Here is a 23,714-nt window from a genome sequence, read left to right as displayed (position 1 = left end):
GCCCTCATGTTGGTGTTTCAGAGAGGGTTGGGGTGGAAGCCAAATTGTAAGGTGTGAGTGGGAGCCAGGTTGGCATGTGACCCAGGGAGTGGTGGGAGGCAGCTGGCAAGGACCCTCCATCCTGTGCATTCATCTCAGAAACTAGGGCAGCAGGTGTCAGCCACAGGAATCAACACAGCAGAATGCAGCCTGGTATTTTTCCTTTTCCCATGTTAGTGATACTTGCAGGGGTTTGCAAGGCAAGAAAGTGGAGAGTGGGGAGAGTAGGCCCAAAGCCTCCCATCCCCCAGTGTGAATCCAAAACAGAGAAGTCCACAGCAGCCAGGAGAGGGGTCAAGGGGGACAGTCACAAGTAGAGACAACAGCTCTTCCTCTGAGGAAGGGAAGCGAAAGGGACAGGGGAAGGTGTGAGCCCGTTAGATGGTGAGGAGCACAGGCATCCAGAAAAGCTGGAGGCCAGAGTATTGGGAAAGGTGACACTGGAGACACTGCCCCTTCAAGAAACCCTAAATATGAGCATGGACATAGGTGGGGCAACAGGGCCGGGGGAGGGAAAGGCAGGCGAGGCCAGGTGGTCTCAAGACTCCAAGCCATTGTCCTGATAGCTTCCCTTTTAATTCACTTAAAGATTTTGAAATAATTTTAGATTTGCTTAAAAGGTACACCAGTAGCATGGCAAAGCTTTTGATCTGGCCTCTGCCTCCTGATGGCCATTTCCCTCAGCCCCATCACCCCGACTCACCAACCCAGCTCCTTTCAACCCCCACACACAGTCCCCATCTCCACCTGCAGAAGCCTCTGAGGCCCCAAAGGAGAGGGTGCAGGCCTTGGGCTGTAGTAATCTTTTCATCTTCTTTAGCACCTAACAAACAACAAATGACTGTTAGCACCTGAATAGCTGTAGAATAGACATCTTCCTTTACATCCCTGGAAAAAAACTCAGGTCCCCAATCCTTTGAGTGGGAAAGAATTCCGCAGATGGTAGGAGCCCTGGCCTGGGCTCAGTGGCTTTGGGGAAGCGGAAGACTCGGCTTGGTTATGAAGATAGCCCCAGGGTGCAGAAACTTTGCGCCTCTCAGCGAAGGCAGTTCTATAGCCACACATCTGCACAGACAGGAGCTAGGGAGAGGCAAGCCCACCCTCCAGTGGTCATGTTTGTAACTGCAACCCAGCAACCTCCATCTTCCCAGATCTTCTGGCCAAGATGCCTAGCAGCATTGAGCAGCTCAAGTCAGGCAGCTGGGATCACCTGGCTGTGAAGGCTTCATGTGCCCAAGTGAAGTGAAGATGCACACTCCACATGTGCAAAGGAGCATCGAGGCATCACACACATTCAAACAAACCTGTACCTTTTATTCTGGTGTTATAAATAAGCATACACAGTCAATGAGGTTAAAGAACCCATTAAGGCCATTTCACTTGTAAGCATCGGACCTGGACCGAGGCATGATGCTGTTTATACCTAAAATGAGATAAATGGACTCTGGTGTTGCTGTTCACTGTTATCACACCTCAGAGTTATCCAAGGAAATTTAAACACATATACCCTTCAGTCCAACAGTCCTCCTGAGTCAGAATCCCTGGATGGGTGACAGGAATTAACTTCCCAGAAAGATAAAGTACATCTCTCCTAAGAGCTGGGGAATAGTGAGCAGACTATCAATTCACAGAGTCAGCACATGTTTATTTCACTTTTGGATCATCTAGGACTGGTGCATGTGAAGGGCCCAAGAATATTTGTGAAATTGATGAGTGGATGAGAAAATGATTCTGAGACTCCATCCAGCTTTGACACACTACGACTGGGATTCCACCATATACATGAACACCCAGAGTTCTCTATACACATGACAAATGTGCACACAACACAGGGGCAAAGGAGAATGAGGCCTGCCACATCCTGCAGCTGCCTGACCTCCCATCCCCATGCACTCGTGCGCACTTCCTTCTTCGATCACCTATATTTATTGCACACCCATTGGGTGCATGGCCCAACCCAGGCTCTGGCCAGAGGCAACTTCGAGGCTCTCAAGGACCAGCCCTACTCTGTGGCAAGCATTATCAGAAGGGAGGAGGGTAGCCTGGCAGGAAGGCAGGAGAGGCAGCATGGCAATAGGCGGGCAGCAGAGGGCCCCACTTGGCAGACAGCCTATCTGTATACTTGGCTGAACAGAAACAATAGTGGTGGCTCCCTTCAACCCATCCTCCTTCCCACAGACACAGCCCCAAGTCCCAGTCTTGAAACTGCCCCTGGAGAACAAGTCTGGCTGTGAGGCAGCCAGAGAGCAGAACAAGGGGACTTCCCAGGGGAGGACAGCAGAGCCTTGGGAAACCAGCTCAGGGGGAGGAAAGTGTCTTGGTGCCCTAAGAAGTGCATCTTTAAGGGGTGTGCAGTGGAGGTATCTCCCATGCCTGACTGAGGAGGCCCTGGTCTCCTGCCTCCATTCTATCCCAGGAATTTCTACTCAGCTACAGCTCTGGCCAGGCAGAGCACCCCCCCGGGGCAGGGGAACTGTCCCCACCTTTTACCCCTCCACCTTTGCCAGCTAGGTACACCTCTGCTCTTGGAAAACAAAGGGTCCTTGTTCCCGGCACTCCAGGGATTTCCACAGAGCTCCAGAGGCCCTCGCTGTGCTCTGTTGATCAGCAACTGAGCACCAGGTTCTCATCTTCCCAGAGTAGGACAGCTGTAGGGGAAGGAGCCAGGGGAGACAAGGGCACTGGGCGAGAGAAGCATCTGAGGGCCTTCCCAGAAACCTGCCCCCTAGTGGGCAGGGCTGGAAGACACTGCTCCCTGGGTCACCACTGAGTTCCCTGAAGAGTTCCTGCTCTGTTCTGGGGCATCCCCTGGCAGGTCATCTAACTGTCCTCAAGGCTGGGGCTCCCCTGGCTGGCCTGGCCTGAACCCTCCCCCAGGTTCAAGTGAGCACAGCATATGAAGCCACCTGGTTCTGAGGGATGGGGGTGACATGAGATGAACGCTGGGAGTGGAACCCAGTCCTCATTCCACCTCATTCTTCCCTCAGGAGGGGCCAGGGACTGGGGCAGCACAGTGACTGTCACGGCAGTGATGGGCAGGCACAGCAGCATTAGGGATGCTCCAGTAAGCCAGGGAATGAATAGAGTCACAAGGGAAGCAAGTGCTGCCCCTCAGGAGAGAAGGGAGGCACCTCAGGCCTCATCTTCGACCCAGTAAAATGAAGTTCTGTTAAGGGCATCATCTCCATCTACCCCAGAAAGGGGGCAGGTCTGTGAGATGGAACCAGCTTCACAGCTGATTGCGGTTCCTCTTGGGGATGATCTTGCGGTAGGTTCTGCGCTCAGAGATGTTGCGCTTCACCTTGGCTGTGGTGGGGGCCTCATCCTGGTGCAGGGAGGGGCTCGAGTGGGACTTCTTCAGGCTGGGTTTGGGTTCCCTGGTGTCTTCAGCTTCCCTCCCCAGCTGCTCCTCCCAGAGATCCAGGTCCCCAGAGGGGCAGCGCAGACGAGCCACCAGCAGCTGCACATACGTCTCGTAGCGGGTTTTCTGCAACACACAGGGCAGAAGGAAGCTGGAATCATGAGGGACAGCTTGCAGGCATGTGCAGCTACGGGGACAGAGAGCTCTGCAGACAGAAGGCCAGGCCAACAGCCTCTGCACAGTGCTTGAGCAATCAGGCTCTGCAGGGTGTGCCTATGGATCACATTATAATCATACAAACCAACCCTAGCCTATTCTAACAACAAACATGCTGCAGTGCTGTAACAAACATCTTTACACCATGTTACACCTCCGAGGCACTACATGACGCATAAGCCCCTCTGCCTGGGATCTGCACAGCATTATACCCAGGCAGCTCACATCTGGACGGAGCCCTACAGAGTCTGAATAGTATGTTAACAATTGGCATCTGTAGAGCATGAGGCCTGCTACCCTCAGCTGTTTAATAGTTTGTAATGAGCATCCTTGGGAGACCTGGAGTTTACAAAGTGCTTTCCATCCTCCACTGGATTCTCATCCAGGGCCTGGGAAGTTGGTTGGACACATCTGTGATTTACAAAAGAGGAAATGGGTGCAGAGAGGGCCAGTGCCCAATGTCCCCAACTGGGAGAAGTTGGGCCCTTTCAGCAACACTCCTCAAGCCTCTGGGGAAGCGGCCACTCACAGCCCCCTTGTGATAACCAGTAAGCTAAGGCATTGAGCAGGAACCCTGAAAGTAAGCGAGGGAGAGGGTGGGCCACACAAGTTTTCAGTGGGCACAGGCAGGAGGCGATATTGATGCCCCTTCCCCTGCTACCCTCTGTTCTCACAGAGCACTTCACCTGGCCTACACTTCCTGCCCTCTGGGCTCCCAGGACTCCTGAAGCAGGCACTTGGCATAAGGGTGCACACCTGGGATGTGTAAGGGGGAGGTTGGGAGTCAGACTAAAGTGCAGTTTGGAATCAATTATAGACAAAGACAATAAAAGTAATGCAAGTATAGTTAAGACCACACATTAGGCACACACCTGCCTGGAGCAGACTGTAAATCTAGCAGGTTGGGTAAAGTAGTTTGCTCAGTGCCTCAGTTTCCTTATATATAAAGTGAAGATGACAGTACCTAACCCAGAGCTGTTAATCAAATGAGATGATCTATGCAAGTAATGCCAGCTCCGTACATACTATTATTATTGGGTAGGCATTGGGGGAATAATTCAGCTATAATACAGTTTTTCCTTCAACTTGAGAAAAGCATGCATGAGTGTGTACAGTCCGTATGTCCCGTGTGCACTCACACCTTCTGCTCTGGCACAAGGGGGAGTGACGGCTGTAGGAACAGAGGCAGCCACCAGAGGGAGGCCTCGGGCATCTCACCTCGTACTCCAAGTACTCCTTCCGCAGGCGGTGCTCTTCCAGAACGCGGCTGCGGCCCCGCTGCTCAGGTAAATTCTTCTGTAGATCCAGCAGGTCATCCGAGGCGGCGTCCAGGCAGTTCTCGTGGGATCGATGCTGTTCCTCCTGGAAGGGGGAGGCGACAAGGATGAAGGAGCTGCCCCATGTCCCCCACCTGCCTCACTGCTTCTCCTCTCTCAGGGGCCCAGGTGTGCAGCCCTCCTTTGCTGATTCCCAGGCCAGGCTGTGGGCCCGGCTCCACTCATCCTGGGGACCTTACCAAGGAGCTCTGGGCCGGACCAACTGGCAGGATAGGCCGCACAAACCGGCGCTGGGAGCCAACGGCGGCGGGGAAGGGCGGTGCTGAGTGCATGGCTGCAGCCAGGTTGATGCGCGCGATCCAGGAAGTCATCTCCTTGGCTGTGCTGTGAGCATGGGAGGACGTCAGTCCTCAGGAACAAAATCACCGCCCAACACCAACACACAACACACACGCCTGCCGTGCTCTGCAGTCATCCAGCCACTTAGGGTTCCATCCCCCAAAGACAGAATCTGGGGCTGACCTCTGCTAGCGGTTTTACCTTTGAAAAGAGTTTAGGAAGGCAAGAGACTTTGCATCAAGTGCCAGAAACGATAGATTATTACGGACTTCCTGGAGTCCTCTGATCAGCACTAGGAGGTCTGACACTGACTTACCAGGAAAGGTGCAAAAATTAGCCAAGTGGGCCCAAGGTGAGGAGGAGCTGGCCAGGCCATCCCCCTGCTTCACCTCTGTATCCCTAGCATCTCTTGGGGCTTCAGCCAGCAGGAATCCCACATGAGGGTGAAGTTGGTCCAGCCTGGCCGCCCTAGGGACTTACGGTGCTTGGAAGAGGTAGAGGCGCCAGTCTGCAGTTCTCAGCTGAAAGACGTGTGGCTTTTTGGTGTAGTGGGTGGCTGGGGTGGCCAGCGCATGGTGTACCCCAACAGGCTCATCCACCATCTGCCCAACCAAGCTCTCCCCATCCAAGGACTGGTCCTCTCCCTGCACAGGCACAGGGTGCTCAGAGAAGAGAGACTGTCATCAGCTGCCACCCTCCCTCCTGATAGTTCTGGGACTCTACCTGCCAGCGTTATGGGACTCCCTTCCTACCTTCAGGAAGTAGAGAACCATTCCTCGCAGTAAGGTGTGGAACATCTTCCAGCCACGCTTGCCCCATGGTGCTGTTCCAGGAGCAGACACAATGGTGGGCAGTGCATCCACATCCAAACACACTCAGACACGAGTGTGCACACAATTCCCCCACCCTCACACCACCTCCAGTCCCTCCCAATGGAATACATACAAACACATGGGGCATATTGATACCAAAAACACACATAACCACAAACATGCAGGGAGTCTCCACATACAGGCAATCCCACTCAGGAGCAGCCAGACACAACTATCTGCATACAAATGTGGATATTCATATCCACTATCTCTTCAAACACACAACCACCGCCCCAGTGCAAATAACCCACCAATAAACAGTTCCACTCAGACTTCCTATAAAATGATCTTGATGGCGTGTGCCCATCTGGAAGGGCACATGGCTCAGGTCCCAGTCTTCCCTGTGTACCTGCTTTGCAGAACAACCTCCCTCCCTTTTGCCTTCCCTCCCAACTCTCCCACACTGTAAGACCTGTCTCGGCTCCTTGGACAGAAGAAAGCCCAGTTCCCTGTGGTCACCACCCTGCTCAGCTCCCTGTGGCTCCTCACAGCCCATGCTGGACCCCTTCTTGGTAGCTGCATGCTATTCCATCTGTGAGACCGAGCTGGTTTCTCTGGTCAGTCTGCTTAAAAGCTTTCTTCTGCTGCCTGGGGAATGAGGCCCAAGGACAGACCCGGGAAATTTTGCCCCAGTGTATCCCCTGCCACTCCCTTTCATGCAATTCAAGTTCTCAGCAAATTCTGCTTGCTCTCTTCTTTGCAGGCAATGCCTTCTGCCCCAGTGCAAAAATCCAGACCCCTTATCAGACCCTGACAAGGAATGTCACCATGCAGTAGAAGCCTTCTCTATCCTTGTCCCCACATCCAGTCCTCAGAACAAAATCAAAAGCCTTTCCCTCCTCCATAACCTCATACTGGACCCAGTGTCCCCTACAGACCACATTCTTCTTACCCTCTATCCAGATAGCAATACACTTGTGTGGTCTCTGCCTCACCACAGGGGTGCTAAGGGCCTGGCAGTAACTAGACTGCTTTGTCCCAGCACTTCACTCCCAACCCCCTTACCCAGTTCCTGGCACAGTCACCATTCAGGATATGCCAAGTAAGGATCACGGGCTGCCTGTCCCTGTCATGGCCTGTCTCTCTGCACAGCATGCACACCTGAGCAGAGCCGCTCCCTACACACCACCCTGCTAACAGGCAGGAAGCACTCACTCTTCTTGCCATCTGCATCATGATGCATCTTCCGTGCCAGGATGCCCTGCTTATAGGTGGGCACCGTGGGGTCCTGAGCCAGCTGGAGAAAGGGCTTACTCATCTTGCCAGCTGGGGGAGACGGCCGGGCCTTCTCTGTTGTGGCTGACTCTTCTTCATCCCTGGATGTCAGAGAATTGAGCTGGGAAGTTAATTGGGCAAAGACCACCAGAAATAGCCACCACCTCCCATAAGAGTATCCCCCAAGCGGAGTCCTCCTTCAGACTTTATCAATTCCTGGATTGATTGCTTCAGCCACCCATACCCCAAACTACCTCTGACATCTAATATTACCTGAGCTCCTCTTTCCTCCCTGAGATGGGCCTAAGAACACCTTGCCTCTGGCTCCATCTCACCCAAAGGGTATGTCATCCAGGGCCCTGAACTTCTCCAGCTCTTAGGTGGGTGACAGAGGGAGGACAGGCCCAGCAGCAGGGGGAAGGGGGACGGGATATAGAGGAAGGGGGCTCTTACTTACATAACCCACTCAAGCTTCTTGTTTCGGATAGACCAGTAGAGGGCCTGCAACAGAAGCACATGGGTAGGCAGAGAGGTCTTGGGCTGTGATCCCTAAATCATTGCCTGGCAGACAGCTAAGGACATGTGTATGGCCCGTCCCCTCCACCCACAACATATCTGCCCTTCTTCCTTAGGTAGGAAAGCATCCATTCATCTATCCATCTATCTGTTCATCCATCCATCTGACTGTCCATCCATCTGCCATCCATCCATCCACCCACCCACCATCCATCCGTCACCTATCCATTCATTCATCCATCCAGGCAACACATCACCTATGGAATATTTCTCATGGGCCTGACCCCATGCTGCTACTGGAAACATAATTATCAAGGCATCCAAGTTGCTGCTTTGCCCAAGCTCAGTGAAGCCTAAAATAATCCTTTTGAAGAAGATAAGAATCATTCACTACCATCCTGCCCAGAGGGACCCAACAGAGAAGTAACCCAGTTGAACACCTTCCCCTAATGTAAGTGTGATACATGAATGAATGACTGAATGATGTACTAGAACTTTGATATAACAAATAATATTAACATGGATGTATCTCCCTTGCTTTTGTGGCCCTTAAAGTACCTAGCAAAGTGTCTGGCACAGTTAATAAATGTTTACTAGAGAGAAGAATGGAACATCGATCACTTATGAAGCATATGCTAAATGCCAGGCACTGTGCTAAGTAAGCAATTTTAATTCATCTTGACTATAAGGTGGTTGTTAGCACAGGTGGAACTTGAGTTGATGAGGTGGGCGACAGACTAGGTTGCTCAAGACTAGAATTCAAAGTAGGAACGCCTAGCTCCCAAGTTGGAGCTCTAGACTTTTGCTACATAAAACTTTCCTTTTCATCTACTCAGACAACAAATAAACTTAGCACTTCTGACTTTGAAGGGGCAAAAATCACCCTGAAACTTAATAAAACATTTGAGGAGCCTTAGATCTAGAGAGCATAGTTTGGGAGCTCCAGGGCTGTGAATTTATACAGCTGACAAATTCCAAGATGCTGTCGATACTGCCAGCAAGCGACCCACTTTTAGTAGACTTTCAACAGACAAACCACATCTCCTCAAAGGGTGTTTCAGCAGAGCTCCCCATTCCCCTTGGGTCCCAGCCCAGCAAGGGATGCCTTTGCCTCACCTTCAGCAGCTCCTTGGGGAAGTTCCCACCATCCTGTAGGCCATTCAGGTTGGCTATGAATTCCTGGCAGCTCATGCTCTTTCCAATGTTCTGTGGCCATGGACAGACATAGGACAGCTAAAGTGCCCCACCAGACAGAGCACACTCCCAAATGGCCCCTCCAGAATTCTCAGTAGGCCCCCAGGACCACATGCCAAGGGGCCCTGTTTTGACCCACCTCAGGCCACTGCAGCCCTTTCCCTTTCCCCCTGCCAGGGATCCACAGGTGCTTTCCGAGCTTCTTACCTGTCCATGCAGGTCTGTGTTAAGAAGCATGATGGCACAGGTCAAGGTGTGTATGGAATCTGCCCAGGGAGGCCAGTGGAGGAAAGTCCATTAGAACCCAGACTTCTCCATTCTCAGTCCACATTAGGTAGGGTGACTCCTATTTCTCTGCAGTCCCCAACACTCCCAGCAGCTGTGCCCCAGTGAACTCCCAAGTAGGTACAAGGACACTTCTGTGCCAAGTCCCATGGCCCTGCCTCGGGCAAGTCCTCCCTACCTACTGAGGGGAAGGCCTCAGGGTTGCAGTGGTAGAAGCGTCTAGAAAACTGGTAGAGGATTCGCTCCCGCTCTTGTGTCTCCCCGCTGAGTACCAGGGCTTGGAGGAAGGCCCTGCAGAGGAGAGACAGGTGTCAAGGAAAGCTAGGCTGGCCTGAAGATGCCCTGAAGATTCCTGGGGCTCGGACCTGAAAGTCCTGCCCATCCCTCCTACCTAGCCTCCCCAGGGGGCCCAAAGGTGTTACCGGAGGGCGCAGTCCAGGCTTTGGCCTCCAAACTGGAAGAAGGACAAGTACTCCTCAGCCACAGCCCTGCTGAAGTCATTGCTGCAAAGGGAAATGGGGATGAAGACTGCAATAGAAGTCAGGCTGGGCCACAGACACAGAGGGCCCTCCAGAGCCTACATGCATCATGGGGACTGATCATGGGGGAGACAAACAAGGGAAAGGCACAGCTAGGCTGGACCCCAGGTACAAGCCCAGAGGGTAGCCAGGGTCTGGCCCACCCCAGCATCAGGTCCAGTGTTACATAGGAGGGACTCAGGGGTCTTGGGGTTGGCAAGGGGGTTGAGCCCAGAGGCTCCAAGCAAGCACCTAGGTGAGGAAACAAGGTGACTGTGCCCGGGAGAAGTAGCAGGGACGGCCAGGGAGTGAAGAAAAGGCTGAGGACGAGGGATAGGCACGCTGTGGGGAGAGGGACAAAGGAGATGCAGGATAGGAAAGGGAGGAGCAGCCACTGGAGAACTCAGGCCCAAAGTTTCTTACTTCTTCTGTAGGTAGGCAGCCACTTCTGATTTCCGGAAACCATCCAGGTGATAGAGCCGAGAAGCCAAGTTCCAAGCCACTTTGTCATTCCTTATACCATTCGCCAGCTTATCTCCACCTGGTGACCTCTGGTCTTCCTTGGGGGACTGTGCCTGGGGCATGGGGCTCTCGGAAGACCTAGAAGAGTCCATTGCTGTCCTCAGACACACACTTGGGATGGGCATGCTGGGGCTCTGGGTCAAGTTGTAGAAAGACATGTCCAGAGCTTAGGATTGGGGCAGAAGTGCCTGAGTCCTGAATGGCCATCCTAGAGGAGCTACACCTAGACCCTCACCCAGGAAGAGACAAAGTCATGGCCGGTCTGGCCTGAGCTGGGACCAGAGATCCCAAGGGGAAGTATTCAAGGACCAGAGTCAAGTCTGATGCCTTGAATATCCTCAGGTGAACTCCAGGGGTCTTCCAAGCCATCTTACCTCAAGAGGCAGTGCACACAGCCCTTCAATCCATAGTGGGATGGGAATATCTCCCTCACTGGAGCCCATAGTCACAGATCTCCATCTGCCTACCCCAGCCCCAACCCTAGCCTCAGCCTCTACACCTAGCTCTGGAGCTAAGAGAAGAACCAGGCCAAGAATAGGGATCCAGACTAGTTTTTTGAATGGTGACAACTTGGAGAGTCGAGGAGGTTTCCAGTCTCCCTCTGACCCTGCCAGTCATTAGGTGACTGGCTGGTGACCTTAACAATGTAAACAGGCTCAGGAAACCCTACCAGTGTCAGAGCATGCTCAGAGGCTAACACTTGACTCCCAAAAGTTCATTTCCACCTGATTATGCTGGTCCCCCTGCAGAGTTACAACCAGGTGTGAGGCATCCAAGCCATTTACACATTCATGATCCAAGGCAGCACAGTTGAGGGTTGTACATACAGGCAGGCAAACAGCATCAAAATATGAGAACAGTCATTAACAAGATGACCACTTAACAGACTTCATTTAACAGCCTTTGCACTTAACATGAGTGGGTCAGTTCTTTGCTGAGAAATTCTCCACTTTCTGAGACTCCTAAACATCCTACAGTACAGGATATATGTGAAGAAACTGTAAAGTGAAGAAAAAAAAAAAAAGTAAGATTATATGGAGTCCATAAAAGCAATGCTCAAAGTCTCCAAGAGTCAAATGGAAAGCCATGGATCAGTAAGGGACTGCAAGAGTTAGTCCACTGAACAAGAGAAGAGGGAATAAAAAGAAGAGGAAGAAGAGGAAATAAAAATAATGATGCATTTGTAACATCAAAGAGAATCATTTAAATAATCCACTGACAAAGGCCTAAAATACTTTTTTTTGATGACTTAAAAAAGTATTGTCAATAAAATAATGTCCAGATGGGGAAGAACTTCAGGGGAGAAAAAACACTATCCAAATAATGGAATTGTATACTTTAAATGGGTTAACTGTATGGTATGTGAATTACATCTCAATAAATCTCTATATTTTTGAAATGGTCTTTATGATCTCACTGTGAAAGTCAAGCATAAGTGAAAAAGGCTAGCACACTAGTACCAGGAAAATTAAAGTTGCTACCCTGTGCCAAATGTAAGATTAAATAAAACTTATTTAAATAATGTTTAGTGCCATTTGTCAAGATAAAGTCTCAACTACACCTTTTTGAATTATTTACCACAAAAGTATAGTTGTCCTGTTAGGTGGACAGAGTTTTGATTGAGATAATAAAGCATCCATTTCAGATACTGAGACATTTTTGGTACCTAGACTGTGAACAGCTACAGGGGGCCATCGTTTCCAGAGATATAACGAAAAGCAGGTCTTTGGCTTCTGGCCTGGACCAATGTCCTGTCATCATCAACCAAGGATAGTGAGATGGGAGCAGGGTTATATTCTAACTTCTGTACCATTATCAACCTGAACCACCACTATCTTCTCCTGTCTCTTCAGTATGACCCCTACTTAGTTAATCAGAGACCAAAACCCCCTTCCCATGTAGACTTCCCAGAAGTTGGCATACTGGGGCAGGTAGACATCTAAGCTGGTTTCCCAGTTGGCCTTATCCCTACCTGTGGCCACAGTTCTGAGTGTTACACGATCCTGCTGTGGGCACCAAGACCCATGCTCTTGGTCCCAATCAAACCTCTCCTTGGTACGATCCAAATCAGCATCCTGGCCTAAGCTCTTTGGTGAATTTCTTACAGACACTTCTCAAAGCAGACTGCCACCATGTGTGTGAGTCTACTCTTTAGCTTCTTGTGCTTTTAAACCCTCTAGTCTTCAGCAAAACTCTACTAGTGTGCAGTTATAGCATCCTATATAATCGATGTAATAATGTCATGAAGATTGCAATTAAATATGTTAGATCTCAATGTGCATTTCCCAGACTTCATCCAGACCAGGGTCTGTATGTGTGATCATCATGAGGGGCTAGCAGCTGCTTAATCTGACACTCACCCTTCTGTAGAAGTCCAGTTAATGTTGGGCTGGACGCCTGCAGCCAATGCAATCCTAGCTGTGCCTTTACTCTCTACTTCCTGCTCTGGGTCTGGGGCCTCCCCAGCCTCTTCTTTCTTCAGGGAACTTGGCTCTATCCCATCTATTTCCAGGAGCAAAGGGTGTGAGGCATTTAGTGGCCACTTGGGGAAAATGCCAGGGCTGTGGTGCTGGAGCTGCAGGCTGCCCTCCTGGGAGGACACTGGGGTGGGCATGGGCCCCGGGCCTCTGCCCTTAGACACAGGGCTGCCAGGCTCAGGTGAGGATGCTGGGCTCCCACAGGGGCTGGGAGTGAAGGTGCAGGCAGTAGGTTCCTGAGGACACCTGGCATCCAGCTCACCTGAGGAAGAGCACACAATAAGCAGGTGCAGGATAGCTGGCTGCTGCCCCCAGAGCACCTCCCCAGGCACCTCCTCTGGCAGCAGGCAGCATACCCTGTCTTCCCACATGCAGTGAGCCTACCTTTGGCTCGAAGGACTCCAGTCCCTGGGCAAGGTAGGGCTCAGTGCTTGAGAAGCACATGAGAAATGTTGGGTCTTTCATACATTACTTCACTTACTCTATGAGTATTTGAAAACCCATTTTATTGATGAAGGCATAAGAAGCAAAGGCTATATTTAAGCCCAAGTCTGTCTGCTCCAACACAATAAAACAAACCCAAGAACCACCTCTGTCTCTACTCTGAATACCAAAGCTTCCCACCACCCAATTTCTCAGACTCCAATCATGGGTCTCACCTCTGTCCTGGTGCCAGCAAGGACCCTCTTCTGTCTGCCAGCCCTCAGCGCTCGGTGGGGCCTATTGAGAGAGGTAGAGTTGAGTAGGGAAGGAGAGAAGAGAGGCAGAATGGCCAGGTATAGAGAAGCCCCTTCCTTCTTGCCAACCTCCCACCCATAGCATGGGCACCAGTATGATGTGCATGGACAAAACCCACATCCTAGGAGTGTTGACACTGGGCCCTGGAAACCAATGATGAGAGTGAGGACCAGAGAGGGGAAGTGACTTGCCCATGGCTGTGTAGGATGAGTGGTAGGGCTAAGGTCCAACCCAAGGTGTGCTGTCTCCCAGGTAGATGTTTTGTCTACAAAGGGTTCTGCAGGTGAGGCAGGGACACGATCATCTTCCAAAAAAGCCTGAGAAAGAGGAGGGCAGCGAGAAGAAAGTTTGACCAGAGGAAAACTGATGCAAGCCAGGGCCTTGCTCACCTTTGGTGATCTCCCCCGCTCATCTGCTGTCCAGATGGTTAGGCAGCTCCACCCTAGGAGGGGCTGTGGGAGGGAGGGTGATGGCTCTGGGCATTGGCTGGGTGGGCTGTATCCCCAGAATGGGAGAGAAGTCCCAGTTTCAACACTGGCGCTCCTAGGCTTCCCTCTAGGGACCTAGCATCTTAGAGCAAGGTCTGGAGAGAGCTCTGTCCTTCAGAGCTGTGCTCGTCTGTGCATGGAGGGGCACTGGCCTATGCATACAGGCACCCCCTGCAGTATCACTGAGGGCCTCTGATCCCCACTGCTCTCGGGGAATGGAAAGATTAGAAAGTTACAACCTCATGCTGCCATCTTGAGTCTCCTTATCTCTAAAGCAGAGGCCTCCCTGGGAAAACTGGGCTCCCAATTGTTTCCTCTAACTTATCCAGTCCCTGGCTGATACCCAAGCTCTCCTGCCATTGTCAGAGGGGCCAAAGCTGTTGACACTGGGCAGAGGGAGAATGAAGGATGGTGAGCTAAAAGTAACAAAATGCTGAGGCTCTCTCAAGAAAACAGAGGACAGCACTTCTAAAATACACAGCTCTCTGTTAGGCAAAGAGGTCAGTGAGGCTGACCCCTGGCCTGTTACAGTCAGCAGTGTCTTGGAGGTGGGTGGGGAAGGATCTGAGAATGCTTGGGAATATCTTGCAATGGGAGGAACTGTTTGTTCTCTGAATGTATCCAGACATAACCCCAAGAGCTGGTGAGCTGATGACATTTGTGGACTTAGTTGTAATCACATTCAGTCTACTTCATGGCACCAGTAAAATTTCCCCTAATTCTGAAGGCCACAATGCTGATTTTCTCCTCTATTACCTCAGATTCCAAAAGGCCCCAGTATCACAAAGACTGCTCTGGATCTAGTGGCCCTTGAGGAAAGCCCTCCTTTGATGTCTCCAGTACAGCTCCGGTGGCTTTCCAGGACTAAACTCACCTCGCCTTCCTCCTGAGCAGGTGGTGCTGTGGGAGTTCCCTCGGTAGTGGCCACCGAGGTCCAGCAGAAGGGGTGTGATTTGTAGGGAGGCACCGGGAATGGAGGGGTGGTGCACCCACTGGATCCAGCAGTGCTGCCCCCCAAATCCAGCTCATTTCCTAGCTCCAAGGGCCTGCTGTCGCATGGGAATGGCCAGTCAGACCCAGGCCTCACATCTGCCTGGGAGTCTGGGAAGCCCCAGGAAAAGCACTCCCTGGAAACACTGATGTCAGAGGCAGGGCTCTCTAGGAAGAGGGGGTTGTCGAAGAACACGCTCTCCTCCTCGGGACCCCACTCTGGAGAGGATCCTTCCCTGGGCCAGGCTTGGTTCTCCCCCTCAGGGCCACTGCTGTCTTCCCCAGAGTCCCCTTCTGTGGGTGGGCTGGGGTGTAGGCCTGTGTCACCAGAGAGGTCTGGAGTGGACGTGGGGAGGCAGCACCTCAGCCTGGTCTTCAGTCCTTCTGTCTTTTCCAGCTCTTCCTCCAGGTCCAGGACGCACATCTGGGCCTGCAGGATGCCAGCCCAGAACACCACCTGTGTGGACGAGCTCTGGCTCTGCGGTGGAGCCCCCAGGGTACAGCCATCACCCTGTGCATCTGACAATGCTGCTACGGGCCTGAGCTCCCTCTGTGAAGAGCAGTTTCCCACATAGTCAGGCTCCATACCAGAGCTCCTGGGAGGAGCATCTTGCCTGGTGGGTTCAGGAGGGTTGAAGGTCCAGGTGTGCTCCCCAAGAGGTTCCAGAGGATCTGGGTGGTGGCCTGTCTCCCTCAGACATGCTTCTGGGCAGGACTGCAGGTTGTCTCCCAAGCAGATACTGAGCAATTCCACCGGCTGGGGGTGGTCCAAGAGTCTGTCGTCACCCATCATCCACAGTGAAATCTCTGCAGGAGCCCTGGGAGTGTCTGCTTTCACAGTCTCATTTTGTGGACTAGGAGGAGCACAGCCAGGGGGTCAAGTGGGCATCCACACCTATCCTGGAGATCCCCAAAGCAGAAGCAGATTAGAGAAGGGACATCAGCACCCAGAAGTTCATGGGCAGAGCAACAGACATGTGTCAAGTGCCTGCCATGTCTATGACTGCTGCAAAGGGACACCATCTGTCCTCACTGCCCCACCAGCAAGTAGGAGTGTAGCATACAATCCATATGAGCCCAGTCTCAACTTGCCATCAGGGCAGCACCTTCCCCAAAAACACCCATTTGCAGGCTGACACAATCTTCTGTGGCTTAGCTGAGAAGGATGAACTGGTCAAATAAGGACGAACTGGCAATTTAGATCAGAGAATGCAGAGACTGAGAGGGCTGGCAGCAGGAACAGAAGACAGACACAGCTAGAGGTGTTATGAAGGCCATGACGAGCCAAAATGACATGTACATCAACATATATGGGAGCTGAATAGTGGTGCACCTGGCAAAAGGAGGTGGCTTGTAGGAACGGCAGGCACCCAAAGAGAAAGGCTACAGTCTGCCTGATTTCCAGCAAACTATCCTATCTCTGCAACCTGAATCATTTATAAGGCAGGGTCTTGGTGCCCCCCTTGCAAGTTGTACACAGCTGTGCACCTTGGCCCAGCAGGAAGCAGGAAGAGGTTCTCTGCTAAGCTCAGCCCTGGACTCTTGGAAGAGGAAGCACCAGCTCTCCTAATTTACTGCTGAGCAGACCACCTGCTCCCTAGGGTGAGCTTCCTGCTCTCTGGGGAGGAATGGAGAAGCAGTGGCCAAGGCTGGCTTGGTCTCACATCTACTAGAGCTGCCCTTCGCATTATGCACATGACTACTCAGGGCAGGCTGTATTAGACACAGCCAAGGAACTTTGCCTGGCACTTTCTGTGAATTGTGGGTCTCTAAAGTCTATGTGTGGATGGCCTACACCTCTCTGAGTGGCCCTGATTCCTTGGAACAATGGCTTGTTTCAGCCCAATGGACAATGTTAAACTCATAACTTGTAACCAGTTTCCCTTTTGGTGCTAGGTAAGTACAAAGCTCTGTGATATGTATTTCCAGTGCTAACCACACCTCTGGTTTTACATCTTTTCACTGTTTGTCTCTGCCTCACTTTCTTCACCTATAGATTTCTATCTTAAAAGACTGCATGCATGCCTGTAAGCTGTACTGAAATATTGTGGGAACAAGGGCGATAATAAACACATGCATATTTGTACCAAACATATAGCTACATGTGACTTCCAGATATCCAATACAATAGCCCTTTCTGCCAGTCCAGCTAACCAAGCCCATCCTACCTGACACCTGGAGGAAAGGGGCACCTGCTGTGTCCATTTATTTACAAATGAGAAAACTCAAAGCCTGACACTGGACTAGATACCTGCAGCTGGAGAGAAAGGTCCAGATCCGGCCCCAGACCATTTGCAGCTGCCTCTCTGTCTAACATAGAGTGAATGTTGCCCAGGTTGTCTTCCCCAACATCATGACTTGTCCTTGTTCTAGGCTCCAATCCTCCCACTGAGGTGCTACCCCAGTCAGCTCTAAGTGGGCAGAGCCTAACCTAGTGCTCAGGTGCCCCAGAGACACAAGACCTACCCACCAGGGCCATTCTTCCATTGCTGGCAGCAGAGAGCACGGGGTAGAATGAATGACCACATGGGCCTGGGCTTAGTCCCCTCCCTGTCGCTGAAAGCTGAATGAATGAACCTCAGTCACTTGGGCAGAGGGACCGCAGAGCAGAGCTGGGTGCTTCATATCTAGCTTCAGCCCTGGAGCAGCCCATTAGCTGCTCAACACAGTATCCCTCAGGACTTGTAAACCAGGCCAGGTGGACTTCACATACTGTCTAAGGCCTCCTAGAAGGTGTGGCTTTGCTCATAGGTACCAAAGAGAGATGAAGCAGGGATAATATGCATGTCAATTTCTTAGGCCTCTTTGAAGCACCATTCTAAAAGTTCCTCAAAAATCACTTTCCCTCTGTCTTGACCCCTCATTTCTCACTTTCAGGGTAACTTGGCCTTGCTGAATGAGAGCCTCATGATTCTGAAGTTTCAGCTACCAGGACAGATTCCTGAGTAGCCTGCAGGGTCCTTCTATTATTCAACAATGTCAACCTCCCCAGAAGACTGACTTCAGGAGGACAGGACCATAATTTAGATTGTTTAATCTTATATTTGCTGCTTTGAACCAAACAGATTGAAATCGACTTGTCACTCTTCTCCAACTATTCTAGTTAAGTCTCCATCATTCTGGTTTTCAGATGCCCAAACCATTCCCTATCCTCCAGCCTACAGGCCAAAGCCCCTCAGGCACTCATAGGTTGGGCTTTGGAAGGTGATTAAATCATGGGGGCCATACAGCTGACTTGCTGTTAAGAGGTGGGGGTCTGATCAGAAGGCAAAAGTCATGGGTCATGACCTGGAAGTGTACCTCTCCCTCCTTTACCCCTCACTCTCTCTCTCTGCTTCCTGGCTGCTATGATGAGGGCAGCTTTCCTGTGAGGCAAGTCCTTCCCCAGGCTGCCTCTACCTTGGAGAAAAATGATTATGGACTGGATCCTCTAAAACATGGGAGCTACAATAAATCTCTCTTTTAATTTGTTGGTATTGGGTATTGAGTTCCAGCTATAACACAGCAACTAAAACACTCCCTAAGTTAGAGGAGCAACACTTGCTACCTTGTTCCCCATTTTTTAATACTTACTGCTCTCTTGATAAGAGGCCTGTGACAGTACTACTTCTGAAGGGGAATGGACAAGTTGGCCTCAGGAAGTGTTGCAGTTTGGATCTGAAATGTTCCCCAAAGGTCCATATTTAAATGCTTGATCCATAGCTTAACCATGTAGGAAGGTAGTGGAAACTTTAAAAGATGAGCCAGGTGAGGAGGTGTAGCTCAGTGGTAGAATGCTTGCCTAGCATACATGAGGCCCTAGGTTCAATCTCTAATAACACACACACACACACACACACACACGAGAGGCAGGGGCATGGGGGAGGTCTTTAAATCACTGGGGCCTGCCATCCAAGGAGACTGTGAGGCTCTGGTTTCTTCTTTTTTTTTGCTTCCAGGCTATGTGTATGATTACTCTGCCACTTGCGCACACCATGATATGTTGCCTTGCCACAGGCCCAAAAGCAATGGGGCCAGTCAATCATGGACTGGAACCCCTAAAACTATAAGCTAACACAAACTTTTTCTCTCTCTGATTATGTCTGATTATTTCAAGTACACATTACAGTGATGGAAGGCTGACTAACACAGGACCCACTATCTACACTCATGCAACTTCACTGAGCCATGAACCTCCCTCCCCAAGCCTGTCAGGAGACTGACCACATGACAGTAAGGAGCTGAAACGTCCCACCACTGCTGGCTCCTCAGGTAACTGGTCCAGAAGTGGCAAGAAATGCCCAGGAGTAATGTTACACCTGGATTATTGGTGCCTGAACATGGGGCAACCCAAACTCTACTTGACTGCCTCCCTTCCCAGACACCAATAGCATTCTCCCTTGCCTCTGCCTCCTTGCTAAGCCCTGCTCCATTTGAGCCCACCTGGTGCCCCTCCTGTATTCCATCCCTTCTCCTGTATTTACCTCCCATACCCATACATTGTGCTGGCCACCTCCAGGATGACATAAACTCACCCACTGTCATTAGTGAACTCACTTGACAGAGGGGCATAGTTCACCTGTCAATAATGAGAATGGGGCAGGACTGATGGAGGGGGTATCGTGCATTTAAATAAAATAAAACTAGAGGGAGTCCCATATGTCTGTCCTTGAAAATATGTATTTATAAATACACACACACACACACACACACACACACACACACACACACACACACACACACACACACACACACACACACACACACACACACACACATACACACAGGGAGGGAGGGAGGGAGAGGGGAGAGAGAGAGAGAGACAGAGAGAAAGAACTTATACCAGAATATATTAATTGGCTATGCTGGACATTATTAAGTGATAGATTTGTCTTGTCAGAAGAAACCCAATATTCCTCAATGTATTTTTTCAGAGGCAAAAAGAAAACCAGAGAAGGTGCAGCAACTTTCCAGAGACAAGAGCTATCTCTGGGGCCTCCAGCATCTGAAGGGCCTGGAGAGGTAAGGAGGCAGGCTGGGAAATAGAGAGGATCCCCAGGCAACAAGAAGAGCTGCGTTAGAGAAAGACCACAGACTGTGGGGCTAAGGTATGTGGTTTGCCTGAGCCAATACTCTTTAAATTAATTAAATCCAACCTGACTACATTCCACCGCTCACTTTTTTATTTCAGAGCATTTATCCCAGTGTAATTCCTGGCGTTTATTCATATGGTACTAGTTTGCCTGGATTAAGCACCAAGAAGGCAGGCTCTCTGTACTTCCTGTTCACTGCTGTGTTTGTCCTTGACTTGGCCACTTTCCTTGTGGCTGGGACAAAACACCCACCACCTGCAACTCAGAGGAGGGAGTTTATTTTGCTCACGTTTATAGTCCATGGTCAGCTGGCTCCAAAGCAAGATTGCTTGCCAGAGGGGCATAGAAGAGAAAAAGCTGCTCGGCTGGCTTATAGTGGCTAGGATGCAAAGAATAAATACAATCCCCTTCCAAAAATCCCTACTTCTGACTGCAGGAGCTTCATGGGGGACATCTAGATATAATCCATAATATTCTACCTCTGGCCCCCCAAAAGCTCATGATTATCTCTTTATGAAAAATGCATTTGGTTCATCTCTAAGAGTTTTCAAAGTTTTAACATCTCCAGTATTTCTGAAAAGTCCAGGTCCAAGGTCTCCTCTGAAACTCAAAGCAAATTCTTGCCTGTGAGTCCTCCCTTATAAATATCAAAAAGAAAAGAAAATATTACTAACATACAATGGCACAGGACAAACATTCCCACTCCAAAAGGGAGCAAAGAGAAAATAGAAAGAAATGGGATCAAAGAAAGACCAAAATCTATGTCTGGCTCCAAGGATGTGAGTGCTGAACAGCTTAAGTAGTCTCACCCCTAAAGCATTGCTGGTGGCTGTAGCCCTCATAGTTTCTCTCTTGTTATGGCTTTGCTCCATTCTTGAGGCTTTTCTCAGTTGTTTCATGTTCCTGCTCTTCCAATTTCTGAGATCTCTGCTACACTTTTGGCTTCACTCTCACAGCTTCATGCACTGCCCTCCCAGGGAAAACTACCTGGCTTTCCATACCTTCTTTAAAAATCTGGGTAGAAGTCTCTCTGACCCCACAATACTTACATTTTGCACACCTGTAAAACCAGCACTACATGGATAACACCAAGGTCTGCCACTACATCCAACAGTAGTCAGGCCCTTTTGTATCATGGTTGCAGCAGACCGGAATACTCCTATGGTTGAGCAATGTGAACTTAATTCCTGCAAATCAATTCCTTAGATGGCTTTCTTGAGAAGGGTGGCCTGGGGCTCTCTTCTCAAAGCAAAGTCTTTTACTTTTATGGGGCAAAAGTTAGGGTTTTATTGTTTCCTCACATGCCCTCAAGGCATCTTTGCCATTGTCCTGACTCAAAGTACTTGGATGCTTTTCACTCTTTTCTTCTCCACAAAAACTTGATAAGCACCAACTGTACCAGACCTTCTTTTTTGGCCAAACTCAAAACATTTAAAATCATCTAGCTGTTTGTTCTTGATTTTCGGTATAAACCTGATTAAAATTTGCCAGAGGTACCCATGCTACAGGCTAAAGATTAAGCTATCTTGAATATCCTCCACCAGATTAATTACTCTACCACTTTTAATCTCAGTCAGCCACAAAAGTCTCAGGACATGAGTAAAATGTAGAAAAAGATTCTGCCAGAGCATAACCCACATGGTCTTGAGTTTTCCTGCGGATGGAATTTTTGTTCCTAACTGAAACCTCCAGAGCCTTATCTTTAGCATCTGCCTTTTAATCAGAATCTAGTCTTCTGAATTCCAATCAGAACCTCCTGTTGAGCTTGGCTTACAACATTCTAGAGTTGCTTCTCCAGGCAGAACCTCCAAACCTTTCCAAACTCCTGTAAACCATTTCCAAAGGCTTCTGAATCACATGGTCAGGGAGTAGCATCACAGCAATGACCCCAATTCTCTGGTACCAAAATTTGTCTTAGTCATTTTCCTTGTAGCTAAAACAAAACACCTGACACCTACAATTTAAAGAAAGGCTTATTTTGGCTGGCATTTACAGTGCATGGTCAGCTGGCTCCAAGGCTCCAGCATGGTGAAGGAGTTACAGGAGATGAAAAACTGCTCATCTCATCAACAGAATAGCAGAGAATGAAGGGAAAAGCCAGGAAGAGAGATACACTCTTCCAAATCACACCTCCAGTGACCCACCTCTTACAACTAGATCCCACCTCTGAATAGCAAGTCAGCTATACTGATCCCATAATCCAATCACATTCCATAAATCCCTGCCTCTGAGCATATGATGATTTGGGAGGGACATCCAGATATAAAGATAACAGCCCTTAATGGAGCTGCTAGGCTCACTCTCACCCACAAAGTTAAAGGGGGATGTGTCATTATCCATTCACTCAAGTGGATCAGAAAGTTAAAGATAGTGGTGACTTCAGAAGTTCAGGCCCATCATAGATACTTGGGGTCCCAGAGCCTGGTTGGAGGTGGTCCTAGTTTCACAAAGCCTGTCTTATAGGAGCCATACATCTGTGACACAATATAATTTATTCATCTTTTGTCAGGAATTCAAATTTAACTGGGCATTCTGTCTTTTATCTGGCAACCCAAACCTGTGAGGAGGTATAAACAATGTTACCAAACCCTACAATGTGCCCAGATCCACTTTATAACCCTAAGATCATCTCTCTTGCCAGCCACTCCACAAAGAAGACAACTGGTAGCATCCACTTGTTACTAAGAAGGAAGCTAAGACCCAGAGGGGTTCAGAAATTTAGAGTTCCTCCCACCCAATATCCATGTCACAGCCCCAGAACTTCAAGCCTCAAGTGGCTCAACTAGAAAGCAAGAGAGTTATGAAGCATATAAACAGGCTGTGGTTCTCTTCAGCACCTCTTCCTCCTACCCACCACTCAATTGCCCTTAACTTCATGAGGTCCACCCCTCCTTCAATCCATCTGTCTGTCCATCCATCCATCCTTCCTTCCTACCTTCATTCCTTCCTTCAATTTTTACTTTCTCCTCCCTGAACAGACAAATGGGATGAGCTGAAGGGTGTGAAGTGTGTGCTTACTTCTGATGACCGTACAACTAGTCACTGGTAAGGGAAGAGACCAGTCTTTATTCCTGGAAGGTTTGTAGCACTTCTTAGGCATAGGCAGGAAGGAATAGGAAAGCAGAGCTCACGTCATATGCATGCATCTAGAATTTTCTAATTATCTTTTTCCTCACATCTAGAATTTAGTAAAATCTCCAGTCTCATGTGCAGAGCAAAGGCAGGAGGAAGGGAATTTAGCACTAAAGCATCTGCTGCAAGCTGGAGCATGGTGGGAGATGCCTATAATCCCAGCACTTTAGGAGATTAAGACAAGAGGACCACAAGTTTGATCTGGACCTGGGCAATTTAGTGAGATGCTGTTGTTAAAAAAATAAATAAAGGGCTGAGAATATACCTCTGATAAAAGGCTCTGGGTTCAACCCCAAATACTGACAAAAGTAAATAAAAAGAATCTGCTACATAAGGCAAGTTCTGATACCTCTAAAATACAGCAGCCCTTCCTTTTCCTGAGCACTGTGACACTCAAGAAGGTTAGGAATATGTTCTAGGGAGATGTGGAAGAGCTCTGCAAAATCTAGTAAAATCATGTGGT

General features: G+C 49.8%; 1 protein-coding gene across 4 annotated transcripts in view; it reads right to left on the bottom strand.

The window, feature by feature from the left end:
- Positions 1 to 1,343: 1,343 nt before the first annotated feature.
- Psd4 (pleckstrin and Sec7 domain containing 4) overlaps positions 1,344 to 23,714 on the bottom strand; it is a 38,696-nt gene continuing 16,325 nt past the window's right edge. For all 4 annotated transcript variants that reach the window (XM_010639484.3, XM_010639483.3, XM_010639481.3 and 1 more), the window contains exons 2-17: positions 14,932 to 15,947; positions 13,761 to 13,886; positions 13,491 to 13,551; positions 12,715 to 13,093; positions 10,256 to 10,432; positions 9,737 to 9,817; positions 9,493 to 9,605; positions 9,237 to 9,295; positions 8,952 to 9,041; positions 7,777 to 7,820; positions 7,260 to 7,420; positions 5,985 to 6,055; positions 5,713 to 5,876; positions 5,133 to 5,277; positions 4,835 to 4,978; positions 1,344 to 3,526 (exon numbers count right to left, since the gene is read on the bottom strand). In XM_010639484.3, coding sequence (XP_010637786.1) covers positions 3,269 to 3,526; positions 4,835 to 4,978; positions 5,133 to 5,277; positions 5,713 to 5,876; positions 5,985 to 6,055; positions 7,260 to 7,420; positions 7,777 to 7,820; positions 8,952 to 9,041; positions 9,237 to 9,295; positions 9,493 to 9,605; positions 9,737 to 9,817; positions 10,256 to 10,432; positions 12,715 to 13,093; positions 13,491 to 13,551; positions 13,761 to 13,886; positions 14,932 to 15,840 — 2,982 coding nt within the window. In that variant the 5' untranslated portion in view covers positions 15,841 to 15,947 and the 3' untranslated portion in view covers positions 1,344 to 3,268. The remainder of the gene's footprint in view (positions 3,527 to 4,834; positions 4,979 to 5,132; positions 5,278 to 5,712; positions 5,877 to 5,984; positions 6,056 to 7,259; positions 7,421 to 7,776; positions 7,821 to 8,951; positions 9,042 to 9,236; positions 9,296 to 9,492; positions 9,606 to 9,736; positions 9,818 to 10,255; positions 10,433 to 12,714; positions 13,094 to 13,490; positions 13,552 to 13,760; positions 13,887 to 14,931; positions 15,948 to 23,714) is intronic.

Source organism: Fukomys damarensis, unplaced genomic scaffold, assembly GCF_012274545.1.
Source record: "Fukomys damarensis isolate Sample0158 unplaced genomic scaffold, DMR_v1.0_HiC HiC_scaffold_9, whole genome shotgun sequence".
NCBI classification, from domain to species: Eukaryota; Metazoa; Chordata; class Mammalia; order Rodentia; family Bathyergidae; genus Fukomys; species Fukomys damarensis.
This window is presented reverse-complemented; position numbering and strand designations above follow the sequence as displayed.